The sequence below is a fragment of the Strigops habroptila genome, chromosome Z, assembly GCF_004027225.2.
Source record: "Strigops habroptila isolate Jane chromosome Z, bStrHab1.2.pri, whole genome shotgun sequence".
Lineage (NCBI taxonomy): Eukaryota > Metazoa > Chordata > Aves > Psittaciformes > Psittacidae > Strigops > Strigops habroptila.
The window spans coordinates 44,402,339-44,419,761 of record NC_044302.2 but is presented as its reverse complement, the minus strand read 5'-3'; the positions used below and the strand labels follow the sequence as shown (position 1 = coordinate 44,419,761).

At 39.8% G+C, this 17,423-nt stretch overlaps 1 protein-coding gene across 3 annotated transcripts in view; it reads right to left on the bottom strand.

The window, feature by feature from the left end:
- Nucleotides 1–17,423, bottom strand: part of LINGO2 (leucine rich repeat and Ig domain containing 2) — a 536,575-nt gene that overhangs the window by 65,951 nt on the left and 453,201 nt on the right. Inside the window, exon 1 of one of the 3 annotated variants that reach the window (XM_030512830.1) lies at nt 9,766–11,256. The exons of the other annotated variants lie outside the window; for them this stretch is intronic. Coding sequence (XP_030368690.1) covers nt 9,766–9,921 — 156 coding nt within the window. The 5' untranslated portion in view covers nt 9,922–11,256. Of the gene's footprint in view, nt 1–9,765; nt 11,257–17,423 lie in introns of those variants that run through there. 3 annotated transcript variants of the gene reach the window in all.

Genomic DNA, 17,423 nt, shown 5'->3' with positions numbered 1-17,423 from the left:
TTGAAAGAAGTTGCTATATGTAGGAAGCATCTCATCTGAGACCCAGACAATACCTATAATAACTGTGTGACTTATCCTTCTTAGCCTGACGTTGTAGTCTGCTAGGTGAATATGACAAGGGAATGTGTTGTTGCACATTCAAGACAGTGTTTGTTAAAAAGGTAAAAAAACCTCAACCCTACTCTAATGTATTAAGATCTTGACATGCAATAACGCTTGCATGGAAATGTAATCTGTTGAGCAAGATGGCCATTTTCTATCCGGTGGTGATGGGAGTCTCCATAGTATCTCCATGAGTATCTTCACAGAGATGTCTTCAACTGGATGAGTAGGTGCTCTCCAAACTTGTGTTCTGCACAGTTCTTGTAATCCATCTGGCTGTGGTCCTACAAAACCACCCCAGCAGGAACGTTTTCCATTTCTAATAATCTCTACTGTCATAGATTGTCTCAGCTACATATGAAAGACTATTCTACATGACCACTTCTGAGTTCGACTATTTACAATATAATAATAGTCAATACTCCATTAGCTCAGTAGAGTATTGACTATTTACAAACATACAGTTTGATCACTTCTGCAGTAGGAATGGCCTAGGGAAGTCTTGGTTCACACCACCTAGGAAGTTACACGAACATGTTTAAGCATACAATTCAGAGCAGACACAGCAGTGGCTTCCTTGGGGAAAATCTTCAGATCTGCCTGAAATTCCCAGCTGCAGGGCCCCTGTACCAATCGCTCAACGGCTTCACTGTGAAAGGTCTGTCAGTCACCCAGTCCCAAGTGTGTCTGTCGTCTCCAGCCAGACCACTGTCTCATGTCCACTGACAGCTGACTGTCCCTGCCTTGCCCCAGATTAATGACTCTAGTGCAGTGCGTGCACAGGCACCACACTGAAACCCCACAGTTACAACTGAAGGACAAACTTGCTTTTTGTTCTTCTAACTTAAGCTCCCTAGTGCTTGCCACAGTCTTAAGCTAAACCAAAGCAACTCAAGTCATTGTTTCATTGTCATGGTTCCAAACACTGCTACTAGAGTTATATTTTGGTGGGGTTTTTGGTTTTGTTGTGGTTTGATATTTTAAACCCCTGTCAAACCTTTCTCAGCTGTACCTGCATTACGAGTGATCCAAGACTTGCCTGGAAAGCAGTGGCTGTCTCATCTGCCAAGGAATAAAGAACTTCCAGATGACATTTGATTTCTTTCAAGGTGACAAACATCCCAACAGGTCAAGATTTCCTCAAGCCACTGCAGAGCCCTCTTTCACATTTACAAAAGCGTAATTCTGGGTTGCTAAAGGTGAAATCACAAAGACATTTCTCTCTGCTTTGGCTGCCACAGTCTTTGTTGAAAACATCAAAATGCTGCAACTGGGGCATGAAAGTTACATTGCATTTATTGTTACCTTGATGGCAAAACCAATAAAACCTATACTTTGGCTTGTCAAGGCCGGACCCTCTTCACAGGATGTCCCAACATCTCACATATTCCTGCATGTACAGGCACAGTGCTTCCAGTTTCTGAAGCTACAAAAGTACTGTTCTTCTTTGTGCCTCAGAAATAATAATTTAGGATATAAAAGTAATTATTTTCTAACTAAACAGAGATGCAAATTATTGTAGCACTTTTTTTCACTATGATAGAGCACTAATATTCAGCTGAATATGCTTTTTATAATCCTGGAAATTCTCAGACTGAATCCAGGTTAATAACAATATCAGAACTACAAATTTATTGGCTCCAATTAAATTCCTCAAATCATTTGGCTGTATCAGTGAATTACAGTATAATTTCCTGCTGCTCTTCTTCCGTAGCACCTTAGATTGCCATGTACAGTGTAGCTTTCAACAGTGATCAAGTGTGGAAACTGAATTCTCTCTGATTTATTATACTCAATGGCAAATTATAGCATACAGATTCTTAAATTCTCATTGATATACATATTCATTAATTTTGCAAGTTTCTCCTTAATCAGAGTGAGCTATGGATGTTGGACTGAGAGTGACAAAACTAGCATTACTGTAGCTATTTTCTAAGCTACATGATTTAATCTGGTGTGCTCAGTCCAGCTACTGCTGAACCCTGCTGGGCAATTTCAGAAGAAAGGACTCTAACTTGACAGATAGAGCTAAGCCCTGATGACTCAAGGGCCTATCTCTCAAGAAAAGGAGCAGGCTGCTTGTTCTCTGGCAAGAGGACTTTTGGTGTAACTGCTGTTAATCCAGCAGACTGCATCGAATGCAGACAAAAAGAAGCTCTTGAAAGAAAAAAAATCCTCTTTTCGCATTCTCACATTTCTCAATAAAGAATGTATTTATTCTTTTTCTGTGCCTGGAATTCTATGCAACAGACTGGCTGTATTGTGCTGTGATATATTATAATAAGGCCAATCAGGGAATGTTTTTCAAAAGCGTTTCACCCTCCCTCCCCTGAAGCTCTTTCATGCATCATACTTTTCTGAGTTTTAAGCTGGAAATTAGGCTGGAAGAGCAGTAAGCCTGAGATAAAATCATTTGAGTATCATAAACATCCCCATACTGTGTTCTCGGTGAGTGAAATCACTCCTCCTGCTTAGCCTCCCCCCAGTTTTTATGTGGAGTCTAATGATATCTGAGAGATAGAAGCCCTTTGCTTTTTATTGGTAAGATTTCTTACCCCCTGCAGCAGAATCTGTCTTCCCTAGAGCCATCAGAAGTGGTCTTGAAAATCTCCTGTTTCCAGACCTGCTTTTGGAGACCCATTCTTGCAATGCCTTGCATCCTCGAGATGCTTGTCCTCAGTAACAGGCAGCATACTATTGATACATCCTGAGTGTTAATGTGTTATTCATATTTCTCTGAGTTCATCAGTGTCTCAGCTTGTTATTCTCACTGTTCCCTAGAATAATAGAGCTTAGTGAGACAATTTGTGCTCAGCTTCTGCAGTGTGTGCAAGTAACATACTCTATTCAAATATATTACAGAAAAAATAGCAACTATGTCTAATCACTTTTCCTCTAGAGATTTAAAGCACAATAACATTCTTTTTAACTGTACTCTCTTGAATGTTTTTAAAATAATACTTTCTACAGTAGAATTGCTCAGATGCTCCCTTCAGAGGAGCACTTTTTCTTCCTCACTTTGGCTTTAGCTTGTGATGGAGACTCACTTGTGGACATGTCTTGCCAGTGTAAAGAAGGAATAATGCCTGTAATGTCAGCATAGTCACAATAAAATAAGAAAGAAGAGGCAAGCCCATAGCATTGTGAAATATACAAAGTTGCTTTTATCTACACCTTGCTGATATCCTAGTGATTCTTGCTCATACACTGACATACCTTTGCACTGGACTAAATTTTCACAGACAAGAGAGGAAATTTCTGTGCCAATATAATCTACACTATAAATTTGACCCTATGTTGAGAGTTCGATTAAAGTATTGAAGGATTACAATGAAGTATTTTCCATGGCAGGCTGCCCCAGCACAACTCCAATCAAATGCTTTAATTTTGTCAGATTTCAGTGCACAGGAAGAATGGAATTTTCTCCTGCTATATTGTCTATTCAGTGCAGTATGCAGACCTGCAGTCATCCTCTCATGCATGCATGAGATCAAGTATCATGAAGCATGAACAGAATAATAAATTAGCTATTGTAAGTTCTTCAGCCTCCATCTTTTGCTAGGTAGAATATCAAGCACCAAAAAATGTGCATTAAAATGTATTATTTAGAGATATTCTTAAACTGTATGTAACAGGGAACAAACACATATTTAAAACAATATAAGTGACAGACATCTGTCTGTATTATACATGATACATAGATATTCCAGATACTTCTAGCTATGGCCTGTGAAAATATAATCCAAAATATTTTTATTTAAATTAGAGAACTTAGAGACCAAAATGCATTGAATTCAGGGGAAAAACCAAAATATTTGTTTAAGTTAATATTTCCATGCAAAGAATTTAAGAATATATCTGGTAGACTAAATGACTAAACCCACATTGTGCTTGTTTTATCTCATAGTTAATGCAATCTATCTTCTGCCTATATTGCTTTGTGTAAAGACTGCAATGGATTTAAGTGTGGTGCCCACCAAAGCCACTCTATCATTTCCCACCCTCAACTGGACAGGGAAAAATAAATATAACAAAAGTCTTGTGGGTTGAGATAAGAACAGGAAGATCATTCACCAACTACTGTCACAGGCAAAATGGACTCAATGTGGGGAAAAATTAATCTTATTACCAGTCAGATCAGAGCAGGAAAATGACCAAATCTTAAAAACACCTTCCCCCAGCCCCTCCTTTCTTCCTGGTATCAGTTTTACTCCCCGTTTTCTCTACCTTCTCCCCCCTGAGCAGCACATGGGGACAGGGAATAGGGGTTGTGGTGAGTTCATCACATCTTGTCTCTGCTGCTCCTTCCTCCTCAGGGAAGGAGCCCTCACACTCTTCCCCTGCTCCAGCATGGGGTTGCTCCCACAGGAGACAGTCCTCCATGAACTTCTCCAATTTGAGTCCTTCCCAAGGGCTGCAGTTCTTCATGAACTGCTCCAGCGTGGGGTCCCTTCCACAGGGTGCATCTTTCAGGAACAGACTGCACCAGTGTGGGTCCCTTCCATGGGGTGTGTCCTTCAGGAACAGACTGCTCCAGCGCGAGTCCCCTGTGGGGTCACAAGTGCTGCAGCAAATCTGCTCCAGTGTGGAGTCCTCCCTCCATGGGGCCCCAGCTCCTGCCAGGAGCCTGCTCCAGTGTGGGCTGCCCACAGGGTCACAACCTTCCTTAGGCATCCCCCTGCTCTGGTGTGGGGTCCTCCATGGGCTGCAGGGGGATACCTGCTCCACCATGGACCTCCACGGGCTGCAGGGGCACAGCTGTGTCACCATGGTCTGCACCATGAGCTGCAGTGGAATCTCTGCTCCAGCATCTGAAGCACCTCTTCCCCTCCTTCTGCACTGACCTTGGTGTCTGCAGGGCTGTTGCTCTCACAGATCCTCACTCCCCTCTCTGGCTGTGACTGCTCCAGCACAGTAACTTTCCCCCTTCTTAACTGTGTAATCTCCTAAGCGCTACCACCATCACTGATGGGTTTGGCCTCGGCCAGTGGCGGGTTTGTATTGGCACTGGCTGGCCTTGGCTCTATCTGACATGGGGGAAGCTTCTAGCAACTTCTCACAGAAGCCACCCCTGTAGCTTTCCCCGCTATCAAAACCTTGCCATGCAAACACAATACAATTTCACACAAATTTTCATAATTTGCACACAAGATAGAAGCAGAGAGGGATTCCATTCAGTACACAGGCCCTGCACTGATTTTGCAGCTATCGTTCCTTGACACTATTCAAGTAAGCATTATGGTTTGGCATCTCTATGCTATCCTCCAAATCATTAAGCTATCTGAAGAACATAGGCAGGTTTGATTTTTAGGGTCTTCAAGCATCTTTCCAGGTTTGCCATGCTACAACTCTGTTTAGATTTATAATAGGAAGCATTCTGCAAAATGAAGTGCCTGATACTTTTCCTCGCACCCTCTTATCTTACAGTCTTATAAGTTGTTATTTCTGTGAGATCATCTTCACTGAGGAACCATCTATGATACTCCAGATATGAAATAATAACAGAGTCATCTACATCAATAGGCCGTTTTGTAATTTAAACATACTTTCAGATCAAATCAACCGGTTTCTCTCTGTACATAAAGCTTGATCAAAATTTTAACAAAATGAGCCTGACTTAAATGTTATACCCAGGGTTCCTCACGATCTTGCTGTGTTTCATGAGGCCAGAGAATCTTTTTCAGGTTTTCACTTGCAAGCCAGCTTATTATGTCAAAAGCAACAGTGCACGTGCTAACCTCAACCTGCGTTTAAAATATGTGCATGAGTAATGGATTTTGTGCTCCAGAGGTGAAATGTTAGCATTTGAAAGCAAACCAGAGGAGTAAAATCAGGTTTGATGTCTTCTAGACTCGCCATCAGAAATGGTTACCTTGGGATTTTTAAGGACATGATAATGCTTGCCCTGCTGCCTAATTTCACACTGGTATATCAGAAAGAATATGCTCAGGGTGAAAACTGCATAAGTCCTCTCTGACATTTACTTTGAGTATGAAATCCTACAGAAAAGACCAATACGCAGCCAAGACCTGTTACATTTAGAACTTCCTATTTCCACCGTTCCCTCTTCTTTTCAGGGATTGACAGCTTAGCTCCATGTAATTCCACTGTGAACCTCTGTACGCAAGATCTAAAGCCAGGTTTGCCTCACAAGCAGCAGAAAGTTTTGGAAGGACATTCTCCAGGTCCACCAGAACATTTCTAGTGCACAAACTCTGGAATGGTTTTTATTCTGAAGCCTATAACCTAGAAAGATGTCTGTGACTCTTCAAACGCTGTAGGAATAATAATATAAATAACACAGTATACTTGCTGTTGTGATGGCCCTATGGACTATACGCCCAAAAGTTACTTTGAGAAAGAAAACCGTCAATGTGATGCATAAAAAGAAGACAAAATTGTAAGATATAATAAATAGGTAGACATGTAAATACAGATTTTCATGAAAAACAAGGACTGTGGATATAAAAATACACCCACATATAAAATTCAGCAGTTCACTGCTTCTGGGATTTACTCAGTGCTTGAAGAATTGGGATCAGGACACGTCACAAAATAATTTTTCCTATCTCTTTGTATTATTGTATCAACATATACAGGATTTCATAGAAATGAAACAAATGCTCCTGTGGACAGAGTAAGCAAAGTCCAGGAGAGATGTCTTCTTGCAGAAGGCTATCTCTAGAGTTTGAAAAGACATAAAAAAAAAAAGGGGGGGGGGGGGGGCAAAATTTCTTATTGAAGTGATTTTCCCATTTTTTTATGAAGTGCAGATAGAACCACACAATGAGGAAAGGAAGAAATATGAGTTTCAACAAGAATGTAAGATCATATTTGAGGAGGGCAACAAAGCTGGTGAAAGGACTGGAAGGCATGTCCTAGAAGGAGGGACTGAGGATTCTGGGTTTTCTGGTTTGGCAAAAAGGAGGCTGAGGGGTGACCTCATTGGTCTGTACATCTTCCTGAGGAGCGGTATTGAAGAGGAAGGTGCTGAGCTCTTCTCCCTGGGATACAGTGATAGGATGCATGGGAATGTGCCAAAGCTGATCCAGGGGAGGTTCAAACTTTACAATAGGAAGCATTTCTTTACTGAGAGGGTTCCTGTAGGGAGACTGGCAGCGTGACTTTGTTGGAGCTGGATTTTCTAAGTAGCTTGAACTTGTCTTGTAGACAAACTGGTAAACCAGGTGCCCATGAAATGCAGGTGCAACTGCCAGAGGCCCCACTGCTTGCTTCTCTGCTGCATGTCCCATGAGTTTCCATCTGAAATATTTTGGTAAGTAACCTGCTCTACTGGGAAGCATAGTCACCCAAAATTAGACCACAGTGATTTTTTATCTAATTATATCCCAAAACATGAAACATAATCTATAAGACTTTTGTCATTGGGTTGGTAGAGAAGGGAAAAGAAAGGAATCCAAGGTACAGTGATATTCCATAATGAAATGAATTTTCCCAAATGGGCTCCAGTTTTCAAAGCACAATGCAAGATTCGAAGATGATGTACTATGCTTTGCTATTTTCTGATTAACAAAAATGTTTTCTCTTTGTTTTTATTCTGGCAAAAACCCCATATTTTTTTTGGTTATTGTTGTTTTATGCCAGCCATTGTGTTTGTCTTTAGGAAATATATTATTTAAAAGAAAATAAAAGCTGCTTTGCTATAATCATAGACGTCTAAAAAATTCAATCAGAAGATAATTATAATAATAAAAGCTCTTTCAGATTCAACAAATTACAACTGGTAGGGTAGTCACTGTTTCTGGAAAAAATAATGGCATCTTTTCTCCCTCTCAGATGAGCAATCTGATTTGGAAAGGTTCTACTATCTATCTTTATTCAAGTCACAGGATGTGAATGAATTCAGTTTAATATAACTGACAGGCATCCTAAGGAAAGAAAGAAGAGAAATTATACTTGTTCTTGGTCAACCTGAATTGCTTAGGTTTAAGGGACTGTGAACACATTTGAACTGTGCTATCTTTTTACACTTCAAATTATTTCTGGTAGACTTACCTTGACAGCACAGTCTTCTTGTGGTAAAGAGCAAAATTTTATTTTGACTAAAATGTGATGAAAAACTAGAATATTAATTTTGGAAAAATATGAACGAAATGAGGGTACTGTGAAATTTTGATGGTGTCCAGACTTGTTGGGTTATTCTACAAGGTCTTCCAATGAGATGAATTCCTGTGCCTATGGGACTTACATGCCAAAGATATGAAAGCGAAGATGTCTGGCACAGAAGCTTATAGAACAGGGCCACAAACAGGCACAGCTGTTACACAGTGTAATGATCTTAAAAGTTCCCATACCAACATATAAAGAAAATGTCCTCTATTATCAGATTCAACTTTGTCTGCCACAGAATATTAGATCGGATCAATGTGCCTTTCTACGTTTTAGCATGATACTGTGGTTTAGATTTATATTGTGTTGGGAAATGTCTGTAAAATCAAAGGACTTTTTTTACTTCATGCTGTCTTCATCTTCAGTGAATTATGCTTTCCTTAAATGTCTTACAGCACATACTGAAATATTTTCCTACGTGTTACTATTCTTTGGAAGCATATTACTACCTGCAGATTATGGAGGTAAACCAGATACAGATGAACTGTGTGAACAACCACTGAAACATAGAACAAGCGATTCCTTGACCTTCAGAATTAATGGTCTTGTTACTAATAAACAGTGTTTTCTTTCATGTTTGAGTTCCCACGTGCATTCTTCGATGACTAGAAAAAAGTATACTTAGTCTGCAGACTCTTTTTACTGAAGGCTTTATTAGGACACTTCTCTTCTTCTAGGCTTGTCTATACAAAATTAATGGGAAATTACTAGCTTTTGAGATACAACCCTCTGCCAAATTTGGCTGAAATTGAGGAGCTTGTTCCAACTTTCTTGGTAAGAGGTCAACCTATACTCAGAGAGCATAGCATCTATAGCCTCCTTCACTTAGGAAACAAGAATATCACAGCTACCTGTGGCAAGGAGTGTACAACTTGAAAAAAATGACAGAAGACAGCAAATGCCTTTGGCAGGTGAGGGTGCTTAGTAATACAACCTTGAAGAACTCGTGAGAGAATAAGATTATTACAAGCATGTGAGCACTGCCTCCTCTAGAAAGCTGTCATGAGAATTATGGAGAAATTTGGAGGATAATGAGGTTCTGGAGGTGTTTGTAGGACAATTGTAGTTTAAATAGAGGGGCAAACAAAATCAAGGAGGTAACAGTGATTACTTAAAATAATATCAAAAATAAGCCAGCCTTAAATATCAGCATGTAGACCCTAAATTTGATCTATTTTTTTGTGAGTTTTTCAATTCACATTGCGTATAAACTGAGAGACAAGTACTGCTGCTACAAAATTATTAGTGGCTGTCTTTAAATTAATGATGGCTACTCTTCTCCGCTGAATCAATTAATCTTTCAAAAGGCCTAATTAAAAAGAAAACATTTGGATGGTTCCAATACAAAATATAAAAATATACAGGCTTTTCTGAACAAATCCTTTGTTTTCAGCCATCACATAGCTGCAGCTAATACTAAAAGCTCCTTTTGCATTTTAATATTGCAAAATCGTGTAAAACAAGCACAAGTAACTTAAAGCACTGACAGCACTTTTTGCATTGTTCAATCTCTAACCTTAATATACAAGATACCTTGACGACGTGATTCTGGAAAAAACCTTCAGCATTTATGGCTTCTAGAAGTTCCCAAAGACTGCAGTGGATGTTCAAAGCCTCAGAGACAGGTGAGAATAAGAAAAAAAAATTAAAAGAAGCATAAGAAAAAAAATTAGAAGTGAGAATAAGCATCAGAACAGTAAAGACAACAATATTTTTTTCACTCTTTTTCACCTTTTGTAGCTGGGAATTAATACCAAATCGGTATTTCTGTTTAATGTATTGGGAAGTCTTTGATCAATGCAATGAAATTAAGGGACTTAAGAACTGCTGATAAATTATAAACATTATTTTATCTAGCTACTATGTAAGTAGTAGAAGATTATTGCAGGGAAAGGCTAAACTTGGCTCTTTTATGTAATGGGTGTCTAATATTTTTCTCTGTAGGGAAGGCATATGGCAATAAATTATTTTGTCCTAATCACAATACTTTCTCTTCACTTCTGCTTACAATTTTTCCTTGCTGCTTTATTGTTTTCAAATCTTCCACTTCCCAGTAGTAGAACAGATGGATTCCAGATGTTTTGCAAAGCTGAAGATAGACTACTCTGCTGCCGTTTTATAGTCCACAGTAGTTTTATCATTCCCTTTATTATGAAAAGGATCAGTCCCTCTGTGTGAGAACCATTTTGTTTTAAAGTAGAACTTTAAAAAAGAAATAAAAAACCCCCAACCTTCACAACCTCAAAACATATGAGTTGCTTACTGCTATCGGGGTGGGGGGTGGGAAGAAGAACTCATTTCAGAAATTGTTTGCTAAAAGGCATGAACTCAGAAATAGTCAGCCCCGATAACTCACTTATGTTTTCCACTGAATAAAATATTTTGGCATTTTTGAGGTTTAAATGAGAGCTGCTGAGAGCTGTTCACAGGCAATCCAGAGTCTAGTGAGCAAGTCACTGTAGGCTGGCATGAATTCATACCAGCATCTTCCCCTGTCAATTACCCAGTCAGGCCATCCTCCAGTCCACTCTGTGGGTGTGGAGATGGAAAGAGCAGCACAGCCAGAAAGCATGTGGGTCTTCCCACTCCTAAAGGATTCTCCAGAAGGTCCTGGTCCTGGCAGACAGTGGCTAGAGTCAATCACATTCTGTCTTCCTTCTCTCCTGCTCCTCACAGCCAGTGAACAATGCTTAAGCCCCATGCTGGGACACAGCAATGCCTTCAATTCACCTTCCAGAGCTGAATTGTTATTATCTGGCCAACTCTGTTGGAGAGGGTTATGTACAGAGGTGAAAGAGAAAATTGGAACCTGTTGGAGCGAGTCCAGAGAAGGTCCACAAAGCTGATCAGAGGGCTGGAGCACCTCTCCTATAAAACAGGCTGAGAGAGTTCAGCTTGTTCAGCCTGGAGAAGAGACGGCTCAGGGGAGGCCTTATAATAGTCTTGCAGTACCTAACTGGGGGCCTACAGGAAATCTGGAGAGGGACTTTTTACAAGTGCATGTATTGATAGGCAAGGGGGAATGGTTTTACACTGGAAGAGGGGAGATTTAGATTAGACACTAGGAAGAAATTCTTTACTATGATGGTGGTGAGGCCCTGGCACAGGTTGCCCAGAGAAGCTGTGGCTGCCCCATCCCTGGCAGTGTTCAAGGCCAGGTTGGACGGGGCTTGGAGCAACCTGGTCTAGTGGAAGGTGTCCCTGCCCATGGCCATGTGAGTTGAAACTAATTGATGTTTAAGGTGCCTTTCCATCCAAATGCATTCTATGTTTCTATTCTATGTATTGGGTTAGTACAGGTTGCATCTCTCTTGCTAAGGGATAGAAGATATAAAGCAAAGGAACAACATTGTTGAAGCAAACAAAACCAGTTTTGAGAGGTCAGAGATTTTTCCAAGATAGTAAAATATTATTATTACCTAGTGGGAAGTAGATTAAAAGATTGCACTGTAAATTAACAGCCACACATGGTTGTTCTTAAAAAAAAAAGGACTTTTTACAAAGATTTTGGAGAGCAGAATGGCTTTTTGACAGAGTGGCTAAGGAGACTGTGGTAGATGGAAGAAGAAACCTATGAAATGATGGAATGAGTAATTCTCTGAGTGTACTGGAATGAGGGGTGGTGGAATGGCTAATGCCTGATGCTTCTAGACACAAGTATAAACTGGGAGAGAAGTGTCTGGAGGTCAGCCCTGCAGAAAGGGGTCTGGTTGGCAGCAGGCTCAGTACGAGTCAGCTATATGCCCTGGCAGACAGGGGGGCAAACCACATCCTGGGCTGCATCAAACACAGTATAACCAGCCAGCCAAGAGAGGTGATTATCCCACTGTATTCAGCACTGGTTTGGCCTCTCCTTGAGTACTGTGTACAGTTCTGGGCCCCACAGTTTCAGAGGATGGGAAGAAACTCAAATACATCCAGAGAAGAGCAACAAAGCTGGTAAAAGGGCTGGAAGGCATGTCCTGTGCAGAGCAGCAGAGGACTAGTTGTTTGTTTCATTTTGAGAAAAGGAGGCTGAGGGGTGACCTCATTGCTCTCTAGAGCTTCCTGAGGAAGGGAGGCGGGGAGGGAGGCACTAAGCTGTTATTGCTGGGATCCAGGGATAGGAGGTATTGGAATAGCTCAAAGCTGCATCAGGGAAGGTTCAGACTTGGCAATAGGAAGCATTTCTTTAACAGTCAAACACTGGAACAGGTGTCCTAGAAAGGTGGTTGATGCCCCACTGTGCTGGTTTTGGCTGGAACAGAGTTAATTTTCCTTCCCAGTAGCTGGCACAGGGATCTTGTCTGGATCTATGCTGGAAACAGTGTTGATCATTCAGGAATGTTTTCGCTGTTGCTGGGCTGTGCTGACACAGAGCAAAGGCCTTTTCTGCCTCTCACCCCTCCTCACCAGCAAGTAGGCTGGGGGTGCACACAAGAAGCTGGGAGGGGACACAGGTGGGGACCCCAACTGGCCCAAGGGGTGCTCCATACCATATGGCATCATGCTTAGCATATAGAGTTGGGGGAAAGCTGGCTGGGGGCTGTTGCTCAGGAACAGGCTGGGCATCGGTTGGTTGGTAGTGAGTGATCATTTTTCATTTATATCACTTGTTTTCTTGGGGTTTATTTCTCTCTCTTTTTGTTATATAATGCCATGCTCAGCACATAAAGCTGGAAGAAGAAGAAGAAGGAGGGGGTGGAATTTGGGACTTATGGCATTTTGTCTTCCCAAGTCACCGTTATGCCAGATAACGGTGGGACAGCTAGGACAGGTAGGATCCCTGCTGTCCTAGAGATGGCTGAACACCTGCCTGCACGTGGGAAGTGGTGAATGAATCCCTTGTTCTGCTTTGCTTGTGCATGTGGCTTTTGCTTTACCTATTAAATGGTCTGCATCTCAACCCAAGAGTTTTCTAACTTTTACTCTTCTGATTCTCTCCCCCATCCCACCGAGGAAGACTGTGTAGGGCTTAGTTGTCGGCTGGTGTTAAATGACAACACCCAAGCCTGTCAGTGTTTAAAAGACGGCTGGACAATTCCCTTAATAACGTGTTCTAACTTTTGGTCAGCCCTGAAGTGGTCAGGCAGTTGAACTAGATAATCATTGTAGGAGCCTTCTAACTGAAATTTCTATTCTATTCTGTTCTGTTCTGTTCTTATCTGTTCTTTTCTATTCTGTTCTGTTTTACTTTCCCCTCCCCTCCATGAGAGGTCATTTGACATGTCCTCTTTCCTCCCACATTTACCACACATTTACCTCATCTGTCAACAAGTACCTTACCCTTAAAATGAACTCAAGCTTATTTATTCCCATTTAACCTACCTACACTTTTATCTGAAATATTGAAAAAAAATCTTTTATCCAGCTCAAGCAAAAGAAGTCCCTAGTAGGACTCTGCATTAAACAGTATTTAAATTATAGCAAAAATTTATTTGGGTTCCTATTTCCAGAAAAAAATGTTGACTAAGACTCTACTGCAAGGAGGAAGCTAAAAATTAGGATATATTTGTATTTTGTCATCACATTAGGATCAGAGATAATAAAATAATTCCTAGCTAGGAAGAAGAGAAAAAAATAGGCCATGTTAACACAAAAGCATTTCTCTTGCTTTAAAATGGACAATGACAGGTAAGATAAAGTCCTATTATTTTAATTAAAATATATGCACATATTTGAGCGTAAATAGAAATCAGAAACTAAATCCTGCAGTTTAAGCCCCAAATATATAGGAGTATTTCTTTTGATTGTGCTTTTCCAAAACAAGCTGTCTTCAATCTGGTGTCACAGTAGAAGTCTCTCAAAAGACCATCAAAGAAGATGATACAAAAATTTTTTAAAACGACTAGACGCTTCAGCTAGTGTGGCCTAATACACAAATTTAACTCAGAACTGTGACTTCTTAATAACTGTGGTGTGCTTAAGAGACAAAATGAAGCATTTTTAGCACTCCTAACATCCCTCAGGATGTAGCTGAGCAAGGTTTTTTACAGACATTAAAGAACAAAGAAGAAAACTGTCTATTGCTCACTGACTTGTTTAAAAACTGAAGGGACAATAGAAATTTCTAGAGAGGTACCTTCTTAAACCTTCACAAACCTTCATGGGTGTTGCAGAAGTGAAAATTAAGTGTCCCCTAATAATACCTGGTTTAGGAACTGAAGTCCCAATGCCCAGCATGATAAATACGTACTCAGCTCAGACCTCTAGATTTTCTATTTGAATTCTTACAGGCTTGTTGGAAAGCCTACACTGCAGATTCAGTGCAGAAAAGCAATACTGAAACTAGCTGTGTGTCAGAAGTAGGGTAAACTGTAAAAGGCAGTAAGATTCTTTCACTTTTGGAGCCATCCCTAGTGCAGCTACATTAGTCTGCTGTGTAGGCAAGTGAACTTCTTGAGAGATAATGTCAGTGCTTTTGAAAAAAGTCTGTTCAGTATTATCAGTGATGTTCATTTAAAGTCATAAAAGAGAAAGGATGAATAATAGCGCAGAACTCAAGCTAAAATTCTCTTACCATTATTTTGATACATGCTGAAGATGGATTGGTCATGATTAAAGGTGAAACAGTCCTTATCCATACCAATTAATTACAGATTTAATATAAATTAATCCTTATTTAATGAGGTCTGAGTCATTAGAATGAAGTTTGCATAGACACAGATAGGTAGTCAGGCATAATTGGTGCTACAAAAGTTTAACTTTTATGTGTGAATCAAAGGTCAGAGCTAGAGACAGATTCAGTTTTATTATTAAAGAGATGCCAGATTCATTACTGATATACTGCCTAGGGTATTGCTGTGATAGTTCCACAGTTAAGGCTTCTTTGGGGGGATTAATTAAAAATGCAAATGTTTGCTTTTCTTGCTTGGAGAGAATGACACACTGTACACACTGTAAAGATAATCTTTAACCAGAACAGAAATTATTACCAAGTCACTCAGTACTCTACCCTCAAAGACAGTAATTCCTGCTTGGCACAAGCACAATGCTCTTTTCCATGGTCAAACACAGCCAAAAGGAAAAAGTAAATAAATAAAAAGGTAGAGGGGAAGAGATGTCTTCTTCCTTTCAATCATCAGAATAATTTCATTACAAACATAGTTTGCCTACACAGGGAGAGAAGAAAACATGTGCCCCAGATCCAGAAAACTACTCAAGCTTTTGTGTAATTCTATGTACAGAGGCCCCACAAATGTATCTTTATTTTCAGGTACTGCCAAGAACAGGAGTTTTAATATGAACTGCCTTGAACAAAAGAGGTAGTTAGTCATACATTTCTCCGGCTAATCTACTTAGTTTAGTCATGAAGGTGCTTTGGCTGTGTTCATACAGTGGTCTTCCAAGAACTCAATGTCTCTGCTGATGTGATGAAGACTAACAATGCTTCCTCCTCATGTTTTCCCTAATGCAGATGACTAGGATCTTGGTTTTGTGCCATAAGCTGCATTTTAAGAAGACCAGGGATTCTGGGAAGTTCTAGAGAAAAATAAAGAGACGATTATCTCCTATCTTCAGAAAGCAACTACTCTGCAGATGAGGTTCCCTGTCTGTACACATAGGGCATGTGAAGCAACTTTTGAAAGGTGAGCAGAAATAAGGCTGAGGTCTTTCAGAGAATGGTTCATTCTCTGAATTGACCAGGGTTCAATTATTTTTTTTTTTTTCTTCAGGGAAAATAAACATCTCTCATGAGTATTGAGATCAGGCAGAAAAAGTTCCAAAACTATGTTTCAGACTTGAAATGCTCATGGACCTTGAAAACAGATAATGTGTTTTTTCTTCATGTAAAGACCTTCCTACATCTGCCTGCGAAAACCAGAACAGCTGAAAAGTAAAAGCTGCCTACTTCAGTCACAGGTGGAAATCTGCACCAGTGGAACTGCTGATGGATACATTTCCTTTGTTACTTTCCTGGGCAGGAAAATAAGCCTTTCTTGACATCAGTCTTATACTTCCTAAAGCAGTTAGAAAAAAGCAAACAAATTAGTTTTAACTGTTCCAGAACAGAATTAAGTTCCTTTAGCTAGTCTGCTTTTGAGACAGATGTAGCTGGTGACTTAGAGAAATCAAGAACAGTACGCATTTGATCAACCTATCCATGGCTATCTAACTGAGCAAGTAACTAAACATCATGAGAAATGAGTGGCACAAGGAATATGTGAGTGTGAGTTTGTCATTAATTTTTTTCCTCCTAATTGCTTTTTTTGTGCCTGAACTTCCAAGCACACTACTTACACCCGAAAGAATCAGGAATGTACCATTTCACCATAAATTAAAAGTTACTTGCACAATACTCCAGTTATTAGATTGGTTTGACACCAAGAAGTGGATGAACTTGTGAGGAAAAAAGCCACTAACTGATTTCCCTCACTCCTATAGAAAAGAGTTGAAAGTAGAAGGTTTTGTGTTTTTTTTTTTTTTTTTTTTTTAATGTTTCTTTCTTTTATTCCTTCCATTGTGGTGAAGTGGGAAGGAAAGCAAGGGAGCACATAACTGTGTATACATTCTGTATCTCATTTAAATTAAACTGTCAAAATATCATAAAGGTTTTGAAGAGATAAGTTGTAACTTTCATTGAAATGTCTTATAATTCCCACACAGACCTCACCATTCCAAATGAATAGACTCACAGTGGTTTTTATGAACAGCCCTCCACTTCGGATATTACTATTGTTAGAGAAAGAAGAAACAACCTCGACTAAAGAAAGAAAAATGTTAAAAGACCCCAGAAGTAGTTTGCTGAGAGAAATGGTTGAAATTCATCAGAGAATGGTATTGAAATGTCACCCTCCATTATAATTAGCAAAAATTAAACTTTTCTATGAGAAAAAGATGTAATTTATGTTATTTTGAAATACATACTTGAAAAAAGCTTGGCATAAACATGTAAAATATTTGCAATCCACATTAGGTATTAAGAATATCTTTATCTAGTTAAGGCCCAGTATTTTTAAAATTTTATGTTTCTAAAAAAAAGCCCCAACAAATCCGTAAACAACAGCAGTCTCTGCCTTAGCTTTCTTCTGTCTGGAAGAGCTTCATGACTTGCTAAAGCATGTTGCGGCCACCCTGCAAATCCTCTGGCCTAAGCAGAACTGGAAGTATTCAAAAAGACTTTCTGCACTTGCAGAGCGGAGTGGTGTGTCACTACTGAAACAATCTGTGAAGGTTTGTATATACTGCCTACTCAGGCATTGTATTACGAA